Source organism: Schistocerca nitens, chromosome 3 (genome assembly GCF_023898315.1).
Source record: "Schistocerca nitens isolate TAMUIC-IGC-003100 chromosome 3, iqSchNite1.1, whole genome shotgun sequence".
Lineage (NCBI taxonomy): Eukaryota > Metazoa > Arthropoda > Insecta > Orthoptera > Acrididae > Schistocerca > Schistocerca nitens.
The window spans coordinates 633,456,707-633,480,498 of NC_064616.1; the positions used below are offsets into that span (position 1 = coordinate 633,456,707).

General features: G+C 42.7%; 1 protein-coding gene across 1 annotated transcript in view; it reads left to right on the forward strand.

Moving 5' to 3' along the window:
- The first annotated feature begins 9,746 nt into the window (after positions 1 to 9,746).
- The window catches only part of LOC126248582 (sulfide:quinone oxidoreductase, mitochondrial), an 87,223-nt gene continuing 73,177 nt past the window's right edge, over positions 9,747 to 23,792 (forward strand). Inside the window, exon 1 of the mRNA XM_049949689.1 lies at positions 9,747 to 9,945. Within this exon, the coding sequence (XP_049805646.1) occupies positions 9,929 to 9,945 (17 nt within the window). The 5' untranslated portion in view covers positions 9,747 to 9,928. The remainder of the gene's footprint in view (positions 9,946 to 23,792) is intronic.

A 23,792-nucleotide genomic window follows, 5' to 3' on the forward strand; every position in this document is an offset into this window, starting at 1 on the left:
AAAGATATAGCAATAATGGTATTGAAATAACAGGTGATCATCGAGAGGTCTGCGGTTATTCTGTTCAGAGGTCAGTGAGACATAAATTATGTGGGTGTAACTGATGGCACCGAGAATTAGTTATAGAAAACCTTGCATTAGTTTAATGTTATTTGAAATCATGAATAAGGTTCGTTGGAAGTCGGTAAGTGCTCTCTTTCTTAAATACTAGATCAAAAACATTACGCGTATTTACGTGCCGTCAGTCAAGCTGCCTTAATAAAAAAAAAAAAAAAAAAAAAAAAAAAAAACACGGTTGTTAACTGGGGGTTAAACTGTTAACATAAAAGTAGACGTCTCAATGAGTAGACTGTGACAGTATTTTAAATGTTTAATACGCGAAATACCTTTCCATGGTTGGCTTGCAAGCTGTGGAAAGAGCACTAGAATGCGCCGGTACAGATTATCCCAGCAAGTGCATAAAGCGACATCTGTGCGTAGAAACATGCACTACATGAACGTTGACGGCTGCGGCGTGCACACTGTGACCCGGAAGTTGCACATGTGCAGGAGCACCGCACGCGTGCAGAATATCTGGCCGGCCCTGGAGTAGAATAAGGAGTACTGCAGTAAAGCTTCGGATGAAAATTACGCTGGTTAAGAGAGAAGAGCGGGAAGACAGTGCTTACCACTTTACTGGACACAGATCAGGCACAAAGAGAGACTGGAGGGAAACAGTCAGCTCAGTAGACATAGGAATTAAAAAGTGCAATTATTTTTTACCCTTATGACTGGCGCCTTGAAAGAAACTATCGGTAATAAATGTTCTGAACCGACTATGGATTTAGTTCGTCTGCAGAGCAGTGGAACATTAGTTACAGAAGTTAAGATTAAAATTCGGTTTATAACGGTCCATTGAGCAATGAAAGGCGAATAGAGCAGACATATCAAAACGAGGCTGCGCATTCTATATTTGATAACAAAACGAAACACTCAACAATACATACTTGTAAAAAGTAGCATTGCAGAAAAACTTTAGTAAGGTTAACTTAACGCATTCTTTCGAAAGACAAAGGAATAGTTTCTCACAAAGTTCAACGCTGTTTACACTCATTTAAAACTTATACCGTACGAAAACTTGACTTAATTACTGCAGGCAAGACGAAAAAGGGGAAAAAGTGGTAGCAAGTCTGCGTGACTGGTTTATCGCTCACACATATGCCGGTTCACGAGACTGTACCTTGCTTTATCTGCTTATAGCAAGCGTTCACAGGTGACAAAGGCTGAAACTTAAACCACTCTAAAAGAAACATTGCTGTCTCAACTGGAAACTCGCTGCGATGTAAAATGAATCACAGTTAACGGTTCTCTTCTGACCTCTGGGGGCGACAGCACAAAATGCACCGTTTAACATCACTCGATCACCTCCACATTATCGAAAAAGGTATCCTCAGCTTCCACCACAAAACATTATCTGCACAACAGAAAGAACAACACTTAAAACAACTGACACAGGAACTCTAGACCGCACATAATTACCGTCAACCACATTAACCACAGGACCTCTTTACTGCTCACAAATAATATTAATAAAAAGAAACTCATATCAACAAAACTACGCTGTTCTCTGGGGGATAACAGCCGAATGTCATCATATCCTAAGTTAACGAGTTACAGGGGTAGAAAAGATCAATACTTCATCATTAATTATAACTCTGTCTGGTACATCACTTAAAACATCGTAGATATGTGCATTGAGCTAACCAGTTACAAGCAACTACCACTTGTGATTGACAAAAGGCATGGGTAGAAAAAGCATACAAAGTGGAGAAAAAAAATGCAGTGTGTTGCAGAAAGAAGAGAAAGGGAAAATGGAGACAGTTCAGTGCTTTCGTTCCGCAATCCAGCATGTCAGCATCCCCGCGGTTTCGGCAACACAAGTGCTAATCGTGTAATTACGACTGTGTACGCGCTTGGGGGCTCAAAGTCGCCTAGTCCCAAACAGTGCAAAAATGGTTAGAATCTAATTATCTGCCGCTTTTCTTACAAGGGTTCGACGCAGATTACGCGTCTGCGCCTGCTCTTGCAAGAAAAACACATTTCCATCGACGTACAGGAATCTAGTGCGCCAATTATTTCAGCAACCTTGCAGACGCGGTTTTCGATCGAAGGGCTTTGTCTGGTCCCTAAGAGGTAAGTGCCTACTCTCGTCGGGGCGCAGGAACATTACTTATAGAAAAGATGGAAGAAAATAGGATGGATCATTGGACGAAAACGAAACAGAAGAAAATGCCATGAACGGCTGGGAGGCTCTAAAGTTGCTAGACACATTTTGCTAGCTGCAAATCCCTAGAGATTAACTGAAAACTCTCAAAAGTATACCTACCTTTTTTCATCACAACAAATACGTACGAAATTAAATAAGTGACAGTGAGGTAAACAGCGCTCATCTGAACTCAAGTAGTACAACTGAAACACATATTGAAAGAAAATAGGGGAATTACTTTAACTCGAAACATTACTAGGTAAAGATACTTCCCAGTAAACTGTAATAACTAAATAAACCACGAAACTTACTCCTATACTACATAGTTCTAATTTTTACGGGAAACTATTTAAACAAGCAGCGGCAGGAATCGTGTATGAAACCGCAATCTGGTACAGAAACACAAAAACTCAATCCTGAATTTGAAGTTCTAGGCACATAAAGCACTAGTCTTGAGCTCCCAGACGGGAAAATTTCCATAAGGAGAGTAGTTTGCTCTGAAGGCGGCACTTTGCGTTGATATGTCGAGTAGATGAGGGCAGGAAGCGACGGTGTGGCGCGCGGGGGCGGCGGTAGGTGTGGCGACTGAGGGCTGTACGCACGCGATACCCGCGTAGCAGCTGCATGGGCGGCGGGGGCGGCTGGCGGCACGACAGCGAAAGTAGGCGCCCCGGCGTCGAGGCGAGGACCTCGTGGAGACGGCAGCAGGGGGCTGTCCCGCGGCGCATATGGGCGGTGCCGCTGGGTGGCGCAGCCGCAGCGCGTGGCCAGCCACGCTGACTCAGTAGATGGGCGGCGCATGTGGGCGACACAGCTGAGCGACATGCAGCTATAGGGCCGAGGCAGCGGCAGGGAAGCCATGCCGACCTTGCTCAGTACCCGTGCGCTTGGTGAGACCATGGGAGCGGAGAGGACGTATCGCGCGTTTTTGCACTTTCTGTGCACGCGGATGACTCACTACAGCTGCGGCGCAGGGGTGTCCACACTCAACTACTCCCAATGCGGCGCCAGCACGCTGGACTTCGTTCCCGTTGCATTGGAACAGGGTCCGGCAGGCAGCATAGCAGGCGCGCTGTGGGACCCGGACTCATTTATAAAGAGATGGGGCCCCTCCACGCCCGCACCAACGTGGTGACCAAACCAAAAGTTCTACTGTCACCTCCGTAAAACATGTTAGTTATCTAGGTTTGCAGCGCAATAAATGCGGCAAATACTCACCGTCCACACGACATCAAACGTGAACCAAAAGCAAGCGTCCGCCCTCTGGACCACTTCTGACACCAATGTACAGGCCGTCGAGAGGTCAGGACCTGTGAGTGGTCGTCCAGGATTGATATTCAATGATAGAACAGGAAATTAGGTCCAATAAAGAGTATATATTTCAGTGTACGGGAAACATGGGACGCGCCTAGGGAAGGAAGTTACCAGGAGTCGGCCAGTCTAGAACGACGAACAAACTAAATAAATTGGGAAATGGGAGGGAAGGTGGTTCCTGTTAAGATCTGCTGATGGCTGGTCATGAAGCACAGAGCCAGAAGCTCTGTCTCCTAAGAAAGACGTCTGTTCTACTCGAGGTCTGGATCGCAAGAGAGAGGCGAATGAGTTCTGTTCTCCAGAACCATCCAACCTCCACACACGTGACCTGCCTCCCAAGCACGCTACTGACAAAACCGATGGCATGAATTCGATAGCAACTACAGCGGAGAGCTGAAGGCGTCTCTTTTCAGCAGCGTTGATCGAATAGAACTGCCTCGGTTCTGAGAAGCAGGCAGCTTGTGTCAAGTAGGCACAGTTACTCTGGGAGACAACTTATAAGGAACAGAGAGAAGTGGCGCAGTGGTTAGCACATTGGACTCATTCTAGAGGACAACACTTCAAACCCGCGTACGACCATTCTGATTTAACTTTCCCCTGATATCCCTAAATCGCTTCAGACAAATGCCGGGATGGTTCCTTTGAAAGGACACGGCCGATTTCCTTCCCCATCCTTCCATAATCCGAGCTTGTGCTCCGTCTTTAGTGCCCTTGTTGTCGATGGGACGTTAAACACTAATTGCCTCTTCCACTTGTAAGGACTAGACTGGAGCCTTGGAAATAATTTTTTTTAACCAGTTCCCTAAATACTCCTTGACTGGTTGCCACGTTGTACAGCGTACAGTATCACAACTCATATCAAAAATGTTAGTGAAAACATCATCAGACGTGTTCTCGTTAGCTTTGAAAGAGCATACCACATGTTGCTGAAACATCCGTACACATAATCCCACCACCTGACACAGTCATTCACTGCGCTGGCAGAACAAGCACAAATTAAGTTTCTGAATGTTGTTTCCTGTAAGTGAGTGTACTCTAACATATCCTCATTGTTGTAAACTTTGTTATTGAATAATCATTGACACACTGTGTGAGAGCCCAGTAACATGGGGAGAGGTGGTGGTGTTTGGTCGTTCAAAAGAGAAGCCACATTTGAGAAATTGTCACGCAACTGTCACAGCTCATATGATGAAAGCGTAAGATTCTTGTCGCTAAAATGAGGATTTTCAAACGCTACTAGAGCACTGAACTCAAGACGAAAGGGCATGCACACAACAATACGCTTACTCCCACTCACATTTGACTGTACACAACTGTTAATAGAAACACTTTAATACATGAGGTGTGCCACTGTAACGACGTGGGTGGTTGTGCCAATGTCGGTGATAGCGGGAACTCACGGTCATAGAACAGTGCCTTCATGTTGTCCTGCAATACTCCGGTGGTAGACCACTGCTGCTGCTGCTGTGCTGCAGGCTCAAAGTTGGACAAAAGATGCAGTAGAAACCTGAAATCTGAGAATTCAGGTAAGTGCTGTGAATAACTGAACAGCTCTCAGAAATCTGGAATGGTGATCCCGTGGCCCACCACACAGCTGTTACGAAAATTAGCAGCCTGCTGACACAGTGCGGTGTGGACAAAAAAAAAAAAAAAAAAAAAAATGGTTCAAATGGCTCTGAGCACTATGGGACTCAACTGCTGAGGTCATTAGTCCCCTAGAACTTAGAACTAGTTAAACCTAACTAACCTAAGGACAACACAAACATCCATGCCCGAGGCAGGATTCGAACCTGCGACCGTAGCGGTCTTGCGGTTCCAGACTGCAGCGCCTTTAACCGCAAGGCCACTTCGGCCGGCTGTGGACAAAAACTCTCCTGCGTTTGGTTAAACATCCCTATCCTACCGCACATGCACTTGGCTATAATTGTTTATAATAAAAACATGGCAGAATCATAAATATAAATCATTCAATTTTTGAAACATTAAATATGTTAATTGTAAACATAATACCAGTGGGCTAATTCCACCTTCTTGAATTGCGACATCATGTATGTGGGGGGAAGGGGGGGGAGAGGGAGTGTTGGGTATTATAATTACATACGCCATTCTTAAGTGGGCTAGTTCCATGCACCATCTTGCTCACAGTTGGCAGAGACTCCCTCAAGCTGCGTAAGTGGCTGTTGGAGACTCACTGAGGTGGATGGAGCAGCCCACCTCAAGTGAGCTAGGTGTGATGAGGCTGCTGGCATGGCTGCAATGGAGATCTTGGCACATGGGCTACAGGCGCATGCCACAACTGTTGGAATAAATAAATAAAACACTGACCCACATTTCTATCCTATCATACTACACAGCAACTGTTTAAACATCACAGCATCCATGCAGGCTGTGCCAGTAAGCTGTGATGTCACAGTTTTAAACTTAAAACAAGTGGTCTAGTTCCACTGCTCTGGGAAAAAATGCCAACCATGCAAGTTGGGCCAGCAGGTTATCTCGCCATTTTAAACTTTCGATAAATGGGCTATTTGAGTTTCTCACCACTTTAAGCTCAACACAAGCGAGTTAGTTCTGCCATCTTGCATTGTGACATCAGAAGAGTGTGTGTGTGTGGAGGGGGGGGGGGAGTTAGTACCTGACAATGCTGCATGACATCATTGATTGATGTCACTGAATGACATCAGTAGAGATCTGGTAACAATGCAGGTTATACCTGTATCTTCCTCTCTATTAACACTCTGTTAAAGGTAACTACATCATCTTTGGTAAGTACCGAGCGAGGTGGCGCAGTGGTTAGCACACTGGACTCGCATTCGGGAGGACGACGGTTCAATCCCGTCTCCGGCCATCCTGATTTAGGTTTTCCGTGATTTCCCTAAATCCTTTCAGGCAAATGCCGGGATGGTTCCTTTCAAAGGGCACGGCCGATTTCCTTCCCCATCCTTCTCTAACCCGAGCTTGCGCTCCGTCTCTAATGACCTCGTTGTCGACGGGACGTTAAATACTAATCTCCTCCTCCTCCATCTTTGGTAAGTCTCTGATTACAGCTAGTATTACCCATTAAACAGCGCATGATTTGTGTGTAAGCTGCAACCAGTCGTTTTATAATGTTTTCAAAAGTTTTTATTAGGCAATTATCCAGCTTTCGAGACACTGGAGCCTTAGCATAAGAGGACGGATGTGACGGGAACTTAATACACTGTCCAGTCACATTAATGTTACAACATGTCAAAGCCTGAATAACCACCTTTTGCAGCACGCACCATTGGGAGACGTGCAGGGAGAGAGTCAATGAGGTTCTGGAAGGTACCGACAGGCATGTGGAGACATGCTGACTCCAGTGCCGATAAGTTTCTCAGTTGGAGATCCATGGCACAAACAGACCGATCAAGGTGGTCCGACAGATTCTCGATCAGGCTTTAAACCGGGGGCTTTCGTAGTCAAGGGAGTACAGAAAACTCATCCTGCTGCTCTCTGAATCACGCATGTACACTGCGAGCTGTGTAACACTTTGCGTTGTGCTGCTGGTAGATGCCATCATGCCGAGGTAAAACAAATAGCACGTAGGGGTTTACATGGTCCCCAAGGACAGAAACGTACGTGTGTTGATCCATTTTGCCATCCGTAATGACGAAACCCTTCAGCGAATGCCAGGAAAACATTCCCCAGATCATAATGCTCCCTCCTTCTTTGCTTTTAGATGTTTCACATGGTATACGCCAACGGCCATTTGTCCAATGGAGCATAAAACGTGATTCATATGAAAAGGCCACCTGTCGCCACTCAATGAACGTTCAGTTGCGGTACTGGCGTGCAAATTCAAGCTTTCATCGCCGATGAACAGCAGTCAGCATGGGTGCATGAACCAGGCACCTGCCATGGAGGCCCATAGGCAGCAACATTCACTGAAAGGTCGTTGAGGAGACACTGTTGGCAGCCCCTTGGTTTATGTGGGCGGTCAGTTGCTCAACAATTGCACGTCTATTGGCTCGTACATATCCTCGCAGTCATCGTTCACCCCTGTCATATACGATCGTCGAGCACCCCTGTTGCCTCGGCGAGCGTTTTGGATAGCGTCATTTTGCCGTACACAGTATATTTTAACCGCAGCGGAAAGCAAAAAGTTTACAGACGTAACCGTTTCACAGAAGCTTCCATTCCTGGCTCGAAAGCCAATGATCATGTCCTTTTGAACGTCCGCTAAATCGCATTACGACAACAACTGCAGTGTTATCCACATCCCCCTGACATGCTTTATATACCCTCCACTGCTAGTGCTGCCGTATGTTTGTGGTTATCGCACATCGACGCCGAATATAGGCGGTGATCACATTAACGTGACTGGACCACGTATTTTGTACCACGTACAGCTAGCTGCTGGGATTATGGCGACGTCATGTATTCCAGGAACCTATGAGTGTGGCACACACCATCAGTAGCCGGCCTGGGTGGCCGAGCGGTTCTAGACGCTACAGTCTGGAACCGCGCGACCGCTACGGTCGCAGGTTCGAATCCTGCCTCGGGCATGGATATGTGTGATGTCCTTAGGTTAGTTAGGTATGCTTTGTTCTAAGTCTAGGGGACTGATGAGGACTGCATGCATGCAGTCATGGACTGCATGGACTGCGCTATTCCGTTTGTAAATGGTGCGTGTAAGCAGTGACTGTCGGTAGACCACTGTATTAGCTCTAATTTATCGAATTTTGCAGTTGTCATTTCGCGAGAAGTTTGTGAGAGGAAGCAATATGTTGTCCAGCTCTTCCCTAAACATACTCCCGAGGAATTTCAATAGTAAACCTCTCTGTGATGGACTTCTTCTAGCGTCTTGAGCATCTCCGTGACGTTCTCGCACTGACAATAAACGATCCCGAAGTCAAACGTGTCGCTCTCCGTTCCATCTTGTCTGTCTCGCGAAATCTTGTTGGGTAACGTTAAATGGGTGGTACTCGATGAAGATTGCAACAGTCATACTGCTTCTGCATCTTATGTGACTTAGCTGCTAAGGTCATCAGTCCCTAAGCTTACACACTACTTAACCTAAATTATCCCAAGGACAAACACACCCACCCATGCCCGAGGGAAATGGTTACTACTGGCACGAAGTATTCACCTCCACACAATGTATGCATATCACGAATATTTTTTTTTAAAAAGGAACACTTGTAAGTGCTCAGCACGTAGCTACATTTACAAAATAATTTGTAGAATGAATATTCCACACCGTTACGATTTATCGTGCAAATGATCCATGGGACATGAAGCAACATGTCTGTCGGAAAGTCTTTGCTGGCGAATGGAAAATGACTGCTTTTCAGAAGACAAAAGATGTGTTTTGTTCATCTATCCCTTAACATATTTTGTTTTGTTTAGTCATTCTTGAAGAAACATATTCCTCTTTGTCATAGAGGCATTGTTAATCGCTAGTAAATTAGCAGAGGGCAAACAATGGGTTAAGTTAGTTTGCAGTGATAAGCGCAATAAGTAAGCAGTTGTGACCTTTAATGCCTTCAGAAATACCACAGAAAGATGGTTCAAACAGCTGCATCTTCCTGAGAAGTATATCTTGTCATACCGATGCAGGATACCAATTATAATGAACACATATACGAAAGGACGACATGGAAATGCTTACGGATGGATAAAAGATAAACATATACAAACAACAGTGGGCGCTATTTACTTGGTTGGTTAATTCGGGGGAGGGGACCAAACAGCGAGGTCATCGGCCCCGGGTTAGGGAAGGATGGGGAAGGTAGGCGGCCGTAACCGAACCATCCCGGCATTTGCCTGAAGCGATTTAGGGAAATCACGGAAAACCAAAATCAGGATGGCCGGACGCAGGTTTAAACCGTCGTCGTCGTCCCTAATGCGAGTACAGTGTGCTAACCACTGCACCACCTGGCTCGGTCGCTATTTAGTCATTAGCATTAGCGGCAGATTGTTATGACTGTAAATTCGGTACAAATGAGTTCGCAATTTTAGTTACGCAATCATCTCGGTCAGAAAGATTAGCCGTTATTAATAAAAGTAAAGTCAAGCTGTTATCTTCTGTGAGCTGCACTGTCAAATCAGTATCTCGGTAGCATCACGTAATAATCAGTCACTCACGTCAAGTCATATCAAGTTTTCTTGGCGACTGCAACTTCAGTTGACGTCATCTGTCCCTCGGAGCTTCGCTTGCCTTCGTAATCGTTCGGCACGGTCATCCGAAGTAAGCTCCAGTAGCTGAACGCAAGTGCGCATGAATTTTATTTTGGTCTGCTGTTTACAAATCTGGAGGGAGGGGCTGTTCGTATGTCACGCTGACAGTGCTGATTACAATGCTTAAATATTGGTGTTCCGTGTGGAAGTGAACGAGTTCGAACAAGAACGATGAGCCGCGTGAGAAGGTAAGCGTAGAAACTACATCTTCGTATTCATTGACAGCAATGAAATGTAGCGAATGGGTGCAACTGTATGTGGATGGACACGATTATACAGTCACCAAACAGGTATTTGATATTGCTGCACACCTCCCAGATTAATATCGTAGAGTGATTTCTTTCATATTAGACGCTGTAAAGGTCAAGGGAAGGATGTCATGTTCGTGATTCTTAAAAGTTTTCTAAGCATAAAAATTTATGCTGCCAGTTCGATCATGTTAACTGCCAAAAGGCAGTAAACACATTGAATTAACTAATTCTCCCCAGGTAGATGAATGACTATGTAAATACATCTTGAAAAAACTTTGCCCACACATAACGTTAACTACATAGATTTTAGGTAATTTCTTCAGTTATGGGAAGCCAAACGTGTTACTGTGAGCGAACTTCAGCATCCTTCTACATCTTTGAATGCTGTCATACGCGAATGTGCATAGGTGGGAAATGTAGGGTGAAATAGTCGAGAAAAACGTCTCGGACATTCCGGCAAATACTAACGGGTTCCCAGACTTATACAGTAAATATCACAGTGCAATGTAATATGGTTGGTGATTTATTGGTCATATGAATCGTCGACAGAATAGGTGCATTTAGAAGAAGCTTCATTAAATAATCTTTATATGCAAATATGAATGGCCACTCCCCTCCTAATTGCAATGGCAGCAGTCTTAAAGGCATTTCATGATTAATGATTAGATGCAATATAAATGTATTTTAACTGGATGCTTATTGTAGGTACGATGTACACCCAATATAGAAACAATTATAAGAAAATCAGTTGTCAGCAAACACAACTAAAGTTATTTATTTATTTTTTGTATGACAAACATCATTCCCCTGCTTGTATATTATCAAAAGTATATGACAACGACTAATGCATATAAAAGTTTGATATCCCTGGAATGCTCGATTCACTCAAAGATTGAACAAAAACTTTAATTTTAGAAAATTAAAGGTGAATGATTAGGGTGCACAAAACCGCCATCTCTCTATTACTTTAATTTCTGAAATTTTTGTCTTTTGACCCTTGAGGGTACATTAGTTCAGAACAACCAAAAGTTGAATGCTAAGTTATAGCAGAGACTTTCCTATGGAACTATTAACTACTTGCAATGAATTATCAAAGGAATGTAAGAAACTGAGGATACCAGATGCAGATGAAAGTATTAAAGTAACCACACTTTTTGTGTAGATGTATCACTGAAAAGACTCTCGCCTACTGCTGACTGCTTAGTCTATATCTATCAAGTAAAGACAGCAGCAACTTCTTGGATAAAAGAAATGATTAACATGGAAAGTTGAGCATGTAACTGCCACAGTAGTGCTGCAGACAAAACACACACACACACACACACACACACACACACACAAAACCAGTTGCACTGCAATCTGTTTGCTTCTTATGTACATAGCAGTCATTTATATACTTGAGACTTGGAAAGCAGTTAGTGTTGTCAGAGTGAAAAGGCAGCTGAGATAACCAACTTGGCTTATTGGTACTTGGCTTATTGGTATCTGAGCATTACAAACACACTAAGTACAAATGAAACCACTCCATTATAGACAGTAATTGTGTATCCACAGAACATGGTACTTGTAAATGGAAAAGTGTGGCAGTATCTCTAGTCTCCATTATGGGAGGAGACTACCAAAGGGAGATGACAATGAGCAAAAGACTGAAAAACAACAAAAGGGTACGAGCAGGAGTGTGGAATGTTAGAAGTCTGACTCTGATAGGAAAGCTAGAAAACTGTAAGATGAAGTGGAAGGACTCAATCTAAATGCAGTAGGGGTTAGTGAAATGAAACAGAAAGAAGATAAGGATTTTTGGTCTGCTGAGTCTGGAATATGGTTACCATACATCTGGGAATAGCTCAGACTGGCCTGGTTTTTTTTAGTGCTGTCTGGGGTTGCAAAAGTGTCCAGGATTTGAGAATTCTATGACTGAGGAGGATTTCTTTTTTAAATTTTAGCCCTATATGTTCAACATGTGTTTTTAAACATTCTCTTATGGCTGTCCCACTCATCCAACCATAGAGCATGTGCTGATGTTGGTGGGGAGATGTGGCCTCCATTTCTGCCACAATTTTATGCTAACTGTTAGTTATTTGGCAACGCAACAGGGGCAATGTGTGTGTTTTCGTAAGTGAAGTAACTTGTCTAAATATTTTTGATCATTTTTTTCTCTATTCGTTTTTTGTCTCATATTAAGCAATGGGCAAAAGGAAGTGTGTGTTCAGTGTTAACTTGCAACAGATATATAAATTTTTTAAATAGTGTAATGACAGTAACAATGAAGATGTTTATTGCACACTATGTACTGAAGAGATTTCTGATGCACATAAAGGAAAGGGTGATATTCAGGACCATATAAAACAGCTAAATATAGGTGTGCTGTTAATACTACTACTGCACCAGACAAGTTTTTTTTTAAGTCAAGGATGGGAACTGTGATGACGAGTGTACTGCTAGAGAGACTACATTTTCATACCACACTCCTAGACACAAATTTTATAGCAAAACGCCAAACTGCACATAAAAACTTGGTTAAAAAGTTATGATACTCAAAATTTTCATTTGTTGGAACCAAAACTGAGGCAGTTATTGTTAACATTACTTCTCCATTTATATTTGGTGAGGTGTTGCATTCATTCCTTCAAAAACATTAATTATGTAACAGTAATGATGGAGAGCTCAAATAAAAGTGGAGTAAAACTTGTTCAGATTGTAGTAAGATATTTTAGTCAGAAGGAGGGAATTCAGTTGGCTTTGAATTTTCATCCTTGCAGGTGAAACTTCTCAAATTTTAACTCTGCATCTTTTGCAGATTGTGAAAAAGTACAAACCTGAACAAAAAAATTGTTTGTAACACAAACAGTGATTTGGGTAGTGTGAAGGGAGAGGGAATGAAAATGTGTTCAGAAGTGTTAAAAGGGTTTATAGAGACCTATTGTAGGAATTGGGTGCTAAGCCCACATTGTACTATTTCTGAAAAAAAAGTCTAGTGAAAAATACAACTGAGTAAAAATAAGTCTTAACAGTTTATTGAAACATTAAACTTGAAAGTAATTTCAAAAGTGGGACAGAGAGCAAGTTACTGTGAACTGTTATTTTCTCAGCAACTGTGGTATGTATGTCAGAATAAAGTTCAGTCATCAGTTGCACAGTTAGGAAATTTCTTTTGCTTTACTGGCTTCAACAGATTAATTGGTCATCTTCAATGGCTTGATATCGGTTGGTTGGTTAGTCAGTTAGTTTCATGTTCCGTGGATCATTTTGCATAATAAATTGTAATGATGTGGAACAACTCATTTTACGTTCATATGGCAAATTAATTTGTACACATGGTTACATTCAGAACATTTCTAAGGGTTTTTTTTATATAGTAGCAGATATCAATATATTCTTCAGAGGCAGAATGCCACGATATGTTGAAAAAATACAAAGTGTATGTGATAATTAAGCAGCAGTCAAATGAAAATGAGATAGATGGAAAAAAGTAAGTAAATTGTTTATTTTTCAAAAGTAATCACCATAATTGTCAACACATTCTAGACGGTCAGCACTTTCATGGAAAAATGTTTGCAGTTTCTTAAGAACCATGATTGTACCCAGGCATGCACCTCTTTCAAAGCAAGTCAACAGCCATGAAAGTCTTTCTTCAGGGCTCCAAAACTATGGAAATGGCATGGAGGAGAGAACGGGGCTGTATGGAGGATGTTTAAGTGATTCACAGCCAAGAAGTTGCAGTGTAGCTAAATGCCTGTGCAACATGTGGGACGAACGATGTGTTGCCAAGGTTGTTTAGAGTATGGTGCAGAAGTTTCACTGGGAAGCCCTTACACATTCTCCGTGCAGTGTTTCAGATGAAGTGCACACCTTGGTACAATCATTGTTCTGCAGGCAACTGCAAACATTTTTCCATGAAGGCATTGCCCATAGTGTCTCACATCTATTAAAAGTTAAAGAAATTACTTTTGAAATAATAACAGTTTACTTACTTTTTCCATCTGTCTCATTTTCATTTGGCTGTTTCTTATACATAGTAAAGTATGGACATAAATTTGAATCATTCACTGCACACTATAATCTGTGTTTATAATAGTCACATACAGTATGTACAGTATTCAACACATCATGAAATTATGCTTCTGTAAAGCAGATACTGACATCTGCTAAACCAGTAGTATGTTACTGAAGATGACAGAGTAATATGCTGAAACTGGTAAAACAAAATAAATTTCCTAATTATGCAACTATGATAATTTTATTTTGAAACAATGATGCAGTGATAAATGCTAAAGTCGGAAGCAAAACATGAGAAGATAGAGTATATGATATACTGTATGATTGCAAACCATGGGTGAAGAGCAACAGGCGGATTCCATATTCCTATATTTCCAAAAAGCGTTTGGCATGGTGCCCTTTTATAGACTGTTAATGAAGGTATGAGCATATGGAGTAGGTTCCAGATATGTGAGTAGCTCGAAGACTTCTTAACTAACGGAACACAGTATGTTGTCCTTGGCAGTGTGTGTTCATCAGAGTATCATCAGGGGTGCCCAAGGGAAGTATGATAGGGACCGATGTTATTTCCTGTATATACTGTGCAACAAAATTAAAGGATCACTTTTTTGAAATCCTTACACTCAGGCTCAGTGACGCTTTAAACAGCAAGGTGTCAACAAATGTGGCAAAAAAGCCACAGCTCAGGAGTTCATGTAAGCTTTAAGGTGGGTTAATGGTGTCACAGTGGCACCGAATTGCACCAAAATTCTGCCAAATGCCACAGTGGATGTGTCACACAATAGGTAGGTTGTCACACCCTGTCCTACCCATGTTTCACCCTTCTTTTACTGTCTCTATGATAGAGGTCAGAACCATGACAGCCAGCATTGAATTCATGCAGTTTTCGTATAGGTGGCCGAGGGAAAAATTTCAGACACAACACTGCTCAGAATCGATGTGAAAAGGCCTCAGGGGTGGCATAAAGAGCATCAGTGAAACCACCTCTTACCTTGGGGCATTGATTCTCAAACATTTTGCTGTCAAAAATGACAGAGTGCAGTGTAATGAGCATCAGGATGACCTTCTTGACAACATTTGACACTGCTTCCACCTCCTCATCTGAGGACAGCATAGGGCTGCAACCCCATTGAACATGATCTGATCTCTCTGGAGTGTAATGTGACTGCAATTTTTGCTCTGGTATGGGGTAGAACCACTAATAACTTTTCAAAAACCATTTTATGAAATTTGAATGTGATCCAAAGAAACAAAGGAGTTATATGTGCCAGTGTGAATGGGAACAACAAGATTTCTGATATGAAGAAATAGCATACCAGTTGTGCTAAAAAACAGTTTTTAACACAACAGTGTGCTATTCATTTCTTCACATTGGCATTCTTCAAAAACAGTCGCTGAAAATGATTAACAAAAATGTAAGTTACAAAACTGGTCTTAAGGTGTAAATCATGATTCTGTCTCAAAAAAGCTTAAACTTAATGAAAGCAGTTTATACTGCTTTGGATAACACTCAAGAAACAGCTTGCAGAGAGGTTTCTGAGCAACTCAGACAGTGTTGGAAAGAGAAAAAGTAATTCCTGCATGGGGAGAAATTACGGATGGCGTGCCACAGGGTTCAGTTTTGGATCCTCTCGTATTCCTTATATACGATTGGGATCCCATATTGATTTACATTTTATTTATTCCCACCAACATGGTGCGCCATACATGCTTTCTGTGGAAGGAGGGTGTTAACAGTGGAAGTTCACAGGCAATTGATGGCAGTGTGTGGACAGAGTGCACTGTCCTGAAAAACTGAGCAGCTGAGTGGATGGATGGAAAAGTGACTGCCCATCAACGGAGAAAGGAATCAGTTCTGGGAGGAAAGAGATTGTGGTAACACCAGTCAACATTGCATGAATGGAAAAGCCTATTCAGGTGAATAAGTGCATCACATTTACAGAACTGGAGTTGGCCACAGGACTTACCAGAAGCACTCAGCACCACATAGTTCACAAACACCTTAATTTTGGGATGGTGTCTGCCAGGTGGGTGCCTAAATCCCTGAATGCAGCACAAACACAACAGCACAAGGACATATGCAGCAATCTCCTTCAACACCATAGCTAGGATCTAGTACATTTCATGTCCAAACACCTGACACAATGAGACTTGGCTCCGCTACCATGAGGCAGAGACTAAATCCCTATCAGTCTTTTGGGACACAGGTGGAATCCTCCTCATTCACTGGCTGGAACCAGGGACTACTATCACAGCATGGCATATGTAGAGACACTTCTGAGGTTGCACCATGCAATTCAAAACAAACATCCAGGAGACTGGGCAAAGGAGTGCTCTTGCAGCATGACAGCTGTTGTCCCCATAATATTCGGACAACCACAGCTACTACTGCTTACATGGGGTTCCAGGTATTGCCATCCACTGTATTCTCCTGACTTGGTCCCTCCCAATTACCAACTATATGGGTCTTTAAAAAAAACCTTTGCCCAGACATTTCGCAATCGTCCAAGAACCGTGAGCACCTGTCCTGCAGAGAGAGAGAGAGAGAGAGAGAGAGAGAGAGAGAGAGACTCCAAAATTGCGCTTTGAGAGGGGCGTACATAAATTACCACATTGGTGGTGCAAGTGTGTGCAGTTTAATGGAGGCTATGTTGAGAAATAGGATGTGTCTCTCAAGGCATAGGGGTTGTTAGTGAGTGTAAATTAATATGGATTGCTGCCTTGGATGTTAATGACCTTTTCACTATGATAAAAGTTTTATAATTAATCCTATTCAAGACAGCAACAAAATGCACTTTCAACGTTTTTCAAAGAATTGAGTGATTTCCTCTCTTAATTGGGAAAAATATAGTAAACTCAGTTACATACAACAAATACAATAACAGTTGATAAATGTAACACAAGAACATGAATCTGTGAATAGAGAAGGCTTCATGAAATTTGTCTGTTTGAAAAAGAGACTGTATCATGGACATACCACTCTGATGCTCAGTAGAGGAGTAGCTGTTTACAGAGATATTGTTAGTGTGTGTATTGGACTGCAATTCCATGGAAAACTAATCTCTACTAGAGAATGTCTAATCTAATACTGAACTTGATAACAAAAGTGTTTAAATTGCAAGTCTTCTGTACTGATTTCTTTCTGTTCTGTCTTAGGCATTTGGCTGTGCAATATCACTTCATGTTTAAGTACAGGAAGCAAGGAGCATGTTAGATAGATCATGCAACTCTGATGAGTCTTCCAAATGGGGGTAAATAACTTCTGACTATCCACAGGGTTCAACTCTGGGACCATTCTTGTTCTTGTTGTATACAAATGGCCTATTTTACACTGTTAAATAAGAAATAGTGCCTGTTGCTAGTGACGGAAGCATCATAATTAAGCTTCAGCAACACAACAAGTAATAAACGAAATGTTCAGAAGTATTATTGATTGATCCACAGTAAATGTTTTGTCAATTAATTTAGAAAAAAAACACAGGTCATTCAGTTCTGTACAGTGTGGACACAGTGTCGTCTGTTAGTTATACAAATGGGGATTTTGTAGGTCATCTTTACATCTTCTGTGGTCCTTTCTTGTCGAAATTTAATGTAGGAATAGAATCAGGAATGCTGTCTTCGAAAGAGCTCTCAAGTTAAAGCTATTCCTCAGGAAGCCTGTTAAACATGTCTTTGTTCGAATTGAGGAGTCCTGTGAAGTGATCCTTGTTTGTGAATGATTTTTGCATTTGCTGTTTCACTTATAGTCCCACATTATCTTCTCATCGATTACAGTTGACACTAAAGAAATTAGAAGAATGGTCTGCTACAGCAGGTTTTAATTTCTCCCCTGAGAAACTGTGTATATTAAAGTTTAATTGTGATCATTCTGTTTTTAACTCGCATCTGAAGTTGTAGGGTACTGTTTTATTGACTCGGTGAGGTTGCTGTGTCTCATATTTGACATAATACTGACTTTGCTCTCAGATTTAAGGGAATTGAAAATAAGAGCCCTTACAGCACTTGGCATCACAAAGTGTTTGGTGCAGACAGATCATCCTTGCTGCAAATTTATGAGTTCCATACACTCTCGTCTAGACATGGTTGCACGCTCTGTGGTGACTCAGTGCAACCATCATATTTAAAAATTCGAGCTAAAGTTGCTTCCGACATCACTGGCTTTTTCTGGAACTATTAATATGTGTGCAACCTTGAAATTTTACACAAATCACTGCTATATAACCAAAGTGGCACTTAATGACTCTAGGTGTATCATGAATAAACATACAGACGCACGACTGTAGCTAAGCACTGCCCTGGATGTTGTTGAAACCTAGTATAATTTTAGACTCGACAAAACTGCAGTGAACTATTCGCTCCAGACTATGTTTCTAAGAACATATTTTTATTACAATTTTAAATGAGCACAGTGTGATTTTAAGGTAGTTTATACTGATGTGTCCAAACAGCAGCACACTACTAGTTGTAATGTCATTTCTGCCAATCGTGTCCTGTCCTCAGAATCTCTCAGCCCAATGAGTTTAATGTATTTCATGCTGAAGTAAATGCTACTCTAAAAGCTGTGGATTTGATGTGATGTGATCAGGGGTTGAAATCCCTGATCCATTCAAAATCACTCATTGCTCTGTAGACCATCCAGCAATGTATCCAGTAGATGGACAGGGTAAGGAGGTGTCATTTCGCTTTATACCTGGTCACCTGGGAATGACTTAGATGATACTGCAGCTAATGGGGCCTGCACCCTACCAAATGTAGTCCAATATCCTATCCCTCTTTGTGCTGTAATGTCACTGCCAAGAAGGTCCACAATGCATCTATGGGAGGAAGAGTGGCAGGGTGTTATGGATAACATTTTGAGATCAACAAAAGGGACTAAAAGGTCGTATCACATCTCCTTACAGCCAGTTAGAAGCGATGAAGTCTAATGAACATATATTTGAACAGCACACAGCTCCCCCTGATGTGTGGCTTCCTTCTCAGATGTAATGCATGTGGCATACTGATTACAGTTTGCCACATTTTAACTGAGTGTAGTTTATATCATGATAAGTACTGAAGCTGGCTTTAATTTTCAGTGACAATGGGATGAATATGGCACGAGTTTTAACATTTTTTTGATTTGTCTGACCTTCTACCTAAGGCAGTATGCAGGATATTTTTGAATTTGCAGAAAATGGTGGTCTCTGTAAGTGATCAGCCAACCATCATTTATGGACTTACTTTAACATGACTTTTCCGGTCTGGTAATAATATTTTAACATTATTGTCTTGTGATACAGACAGTGTTAACTTTGGACTGTTGAGAATGGCTGTGTCTGCTAATAAATGTGATCTTCTCTGGCTTTTGGTATTTCTGCATTTTATTTACATTGAGGACATTTATCTGATATAGTATTTGGAAGGGCACTGATAACCCTGATGTTAAGTGTACTGAACAATAATAATTCTCTACAAGGCAAGATTGATTATGGTAATCATCAATAACAATATAGCCTGGTGTAAGAAAATATTTAAAACTGTTCAAATTTCCTGGATGTGCATATTAACCAGAACCTGAATTGGAAATCACATGCTATAAATCTTCTCAAATGTTTGAGTTCAGCAATATTTGCTCTAAGTGTAATTGCTGATTTTGGTGATAAAAGCATGACAAAATGAGTTTATTTTGCATAATTTCATTTTCTGATGTCATATGTAGTAATAATCTGACTACTAGTAGGAACAAAGTGTTCATTGCAAACAAGTGTGTTTTAAGTACCGTAAGACACAAATAGCAGCATGCCCACAATGAACCAAAGTTTATTCTTTTTCCACATGCAAGTGAACAATAATTGACAACATAGGCACAAACATAGAAACAATCCAGGTACTGGTAGAAGCAGTTGCTGTCAATAAGTATGAACGTAATATGAGGGTGAGTGCCTGTTGCACTGAGCTTGTAAAGAGGAGGGCTCTGGTAGATGGCGTGGCAGATGCCGTGCCTTGTGCACAAGTCATGTGGCCCACTGCAGGTAGCCTCTGGTGGTGGCCAAGCCCGTTGGCACAATATTCAAAGTGTAGAGCACCAGTGTCCTATTACATACAAGGTTATAGCACCCTTTCACCTTGTGGAGTGGGTGCTCAGCCAATGTGGGCATTGGGGCGAATGTTGAAACGTTCACAGCATCTGTGGTGAATGCCTCAGACAATGACAGTGGAAGCAGAAGAATATTCTGGACCAGAACTGATGAGTAGGGAGAGAAGTGGGGCGACCATGGACACACGCGGCGGCTGCTCCCCCGTGTAGTACCGTAATCAGTTACAAAGGCACTGGTAGCATCTTGACGTCTGATTCCTCGACATGATGGAACTGTGCTGATGGTGAAGGCACTGGTGATGGAATAGCCAGCGGCAATGAATCCTCATGGGAAGGTCCAGAAGCAGGCTTCAGTAGCTGGACCCAGAAGGAGAGGCAGGAGGTAGTGACATCCACTAGGAGGGCAGGCCCTGCCCTGTGAGGCCAGGGCAGGTGCTGAGGGAGGAGGCACAAGGCAGATCTGCAACCGTAGCCATGGTGCAAGGACACAGATGGTCATGGTGGTGTGCCACTGATCACACAGAGGCAGCAGCTGTGGACTGTGGCCTGAATCCACTTCTGTTGGTGGCCAAACCCTCAAACCCAGATTTTGGAACCAACAGCGAACAGCGATGAGGGCTGCGCCATCAGGCGTTGGTGGGGCAGCATGAGCAGGTACAGGAAGGTGCATGGATGTCTACCAAGGAGCATCTTGGCTGGACTCCAGGAGGGTGCATGGCTGTCGACCAAGGAGCATCTTGGCTGGACTCCAGGAGGGGTGCATGGCTTCGACCAAGGAGCATCTTGGCCAGACTCCAATTCTCCATCAGTGTGAACCTGTAAGAACTCGAGAATTGTGTCGCGGCACCATCCGTGGAGGAGTCTGCGGATGAGACATTCCACCTCACCATTAGATTGGGGGTGTATAGGAGGAGCAGTCAAGTGTTGAATTCCTTGAGTGATGCAAAAATTGTGGAAGGCCAGAGACACAAACAGTGGACTTTTATCCATCACAAGTGTACAAGGCAATCCTTCAATAGAAAAAAATTGAAGGGGGGCTGAATTATAGTTGCACCTGATGTCAAAGGACAGAGAATAGTGTAAGGACATTTAGAGAAAGTGTTGACTGCCAGCAACCAGGAAGAATTTAGGAAGGGTCCAACAAAATCAACACAGATGGGTACCTTGTGGATGCTGTGGGGTGGGCTGCAGAGAGAGCATCGCCTGCAGCACTGCTGTTGGGCAGCAAACTGAGAGAAGGCTGCGACAAGATGTACACTGTCACCACCAATGCTGGGCTGAAAGATCAATGACATGGTATGTGACACCTTCCCAAATTCCACGATTGAGCTAAGGCACATGGCCGGGATCACAACCTTAGGTGACAGCCCATCTGTAGCTAGGAGAACGCCGCCGTCAAATACTGAAAGGCAATGATGGTGGGCAAAATAGTTGAAAAAAAGGATCAGAAGCCCTGCCTGAAGGCCTGTCTGGCCAACCATGCTGAACGAGGTGAACAATGTAACACAAAACTCTATTGGCAGTGACAGCAGCTGTGATCCAGGAGCCTGTAACAGGAAAACCTGTATGTTGCATCTATATAACTAAGTGAAAACAATGGATTTCTTCCTGATTAGAAGTAGGATATGGTCCACTCGGAAGCAGAGATTGCACATAAGCATGGGCATGGGGTGCAGTAGGCCGAAAATGTATTTCATAGTTGCAGTGAGGCAGAAATGAGTTCTAGCACTGGAGGCGATGTGCTGCTTTATGAGGCAATAAAGCAGGAGGATTAAACAACGAAACCAAGTGCTTGTGGTCAGTAATGAGCTGGAACTTAGACCCATACAAGAACACATGAAACTTTTTGAGAGCATAGATGATAACAAGCACTTCCTTTACAACTTTAGAGTAATGCTGCTGAATGGAGTTTAGTATTTTTGCTGCATCAGCTATCAGGCATTGGGAACCAGCCCCATATTGATGTGAGAGAATGGCCATGAGTCCATACTGAGAGGCGCCTGTAGCCAAAACCAGCTGGTGGCCAGGATGGAAAGCAGCCAAACAAGGTACAGAGTATAACCAGCTTCCACTAAAAAAGAAAGTTCTTGTGGAGCACCTTGTAGATGGGATAGGTCAGTGCAGCCACACCCGGAATAAATGTGATAGTAAGCAATTTAACCTCAAAACACTTTGAGCTCTTTGACATTTTAGGGGAGAACTGTGACCACGACAAGATGACATAAAGGCTTACCACCATCCTTAGAAACCTCAAAACCCAAATACACAATGCCTGGCTGAAAAAAGTTGCATTTCTACCTTGCAGTATGTAAGACCGTGAACAATGAGCATAGGTTATGTAAATGCAATTCTGTGGATGCACCCTCACGATGATGTCATAGAGATGGTTGATAAACCCCTGAACGGACATTGTCGGTTTTTCCAAAAAATGCTGAAAAATCGCCAGGATGCTAGTCACACTAAATGGGAGGCGCTGATACTGGTACAGCCCAAAGGGCGTGTTAATCACAAGGAGCCATTTAGCGTTCTCATCCGATGGAACCTGTAAGTAGGCTTCAAATATATCAGTTTTGGAAAAAACTTGTCCCCAGAGAGTTTAGCCAATAACTCATCTGGACAGGGCAAAGGGTGGGTGTCAATGATAAATTGAGCGTTTAGACCACTCGCTCGATGCAACATGTTGTATAACCTCCAAGAACACCATCCTGCCTAATTCAGATTTCACTTGATCACACAAAACCATCGGAATAGGGTGCGTATGGAGAAAGTGCAGTTGCGCTGTAGGTTTCAGTGTAATGTGGGCCACAAAATTAGTGGCACAACTTAACCCATCTGAGAAACTTGGAACACAGAGAATCTAACTGCTGGTTAGGGACCTTTTCAGAAACCAGGTACACTGCATCCGAAATGGAAAAAGCAAAAGCACTGAAAGTATACAAACTGAACAAATTTATGGTATGAGCATCACCCACTACCAAAAAAGTCAAGGAATGAGCCAGATATTTATACGTAATTGGAGCCACAAATTGCCCCAAAACTGGAGTATGCTGCTTGTTGTAACTCACCAAATGTCAAGTAACCAGAGACAAAACCACATAAATTTTTGAGTTCAGTAGTTACGGTTGCACCTGTATCCACCTTTAGGCTGAGCACATTGTCCATCACTCATACTTCAGTAAACAGTTTGGTCTGAGTTATAACCACTGGAGACACACAACTAAAATAGATGTCAATGTCCACAGGAAGGGGCTGGGAATGACTCGGACACAAAATGCCCTTTTTTCCGACCGTTATTTCAAGTCAACCAGTGCTTAAGGGCCCGTGGTTCTGTCATCTCGCACTAAACAGTATGGGCAAGATGAGAGCACAAAGTGCTGCCGTTGCTGTGGTTATTGTGGGACACACAGCAGTCCTGCGCAGTGAGGAAGCTACGTTTGCACCACCTGAGCTCTGACAAATGCTCGATGGCCAGGAACAGGAACCACTGCGGTGATGTTTCATCAAGCCTCAGTCTGATCACCAGCAGCATGAGATACCTCAAAAGATTGAGCAATATTTAACACTTTAGCAAATGCTGGATTCTCACACTGTAGTATGTGTTGATGCACCTTTTTGTCAGGAGCCAACTGCATGATGGTGCCACAACCATAGAATCAGCATACGTATTTCACCTGCAGGTCCGGGGATTAGAATAGGCCCAAGGTATTCCTGC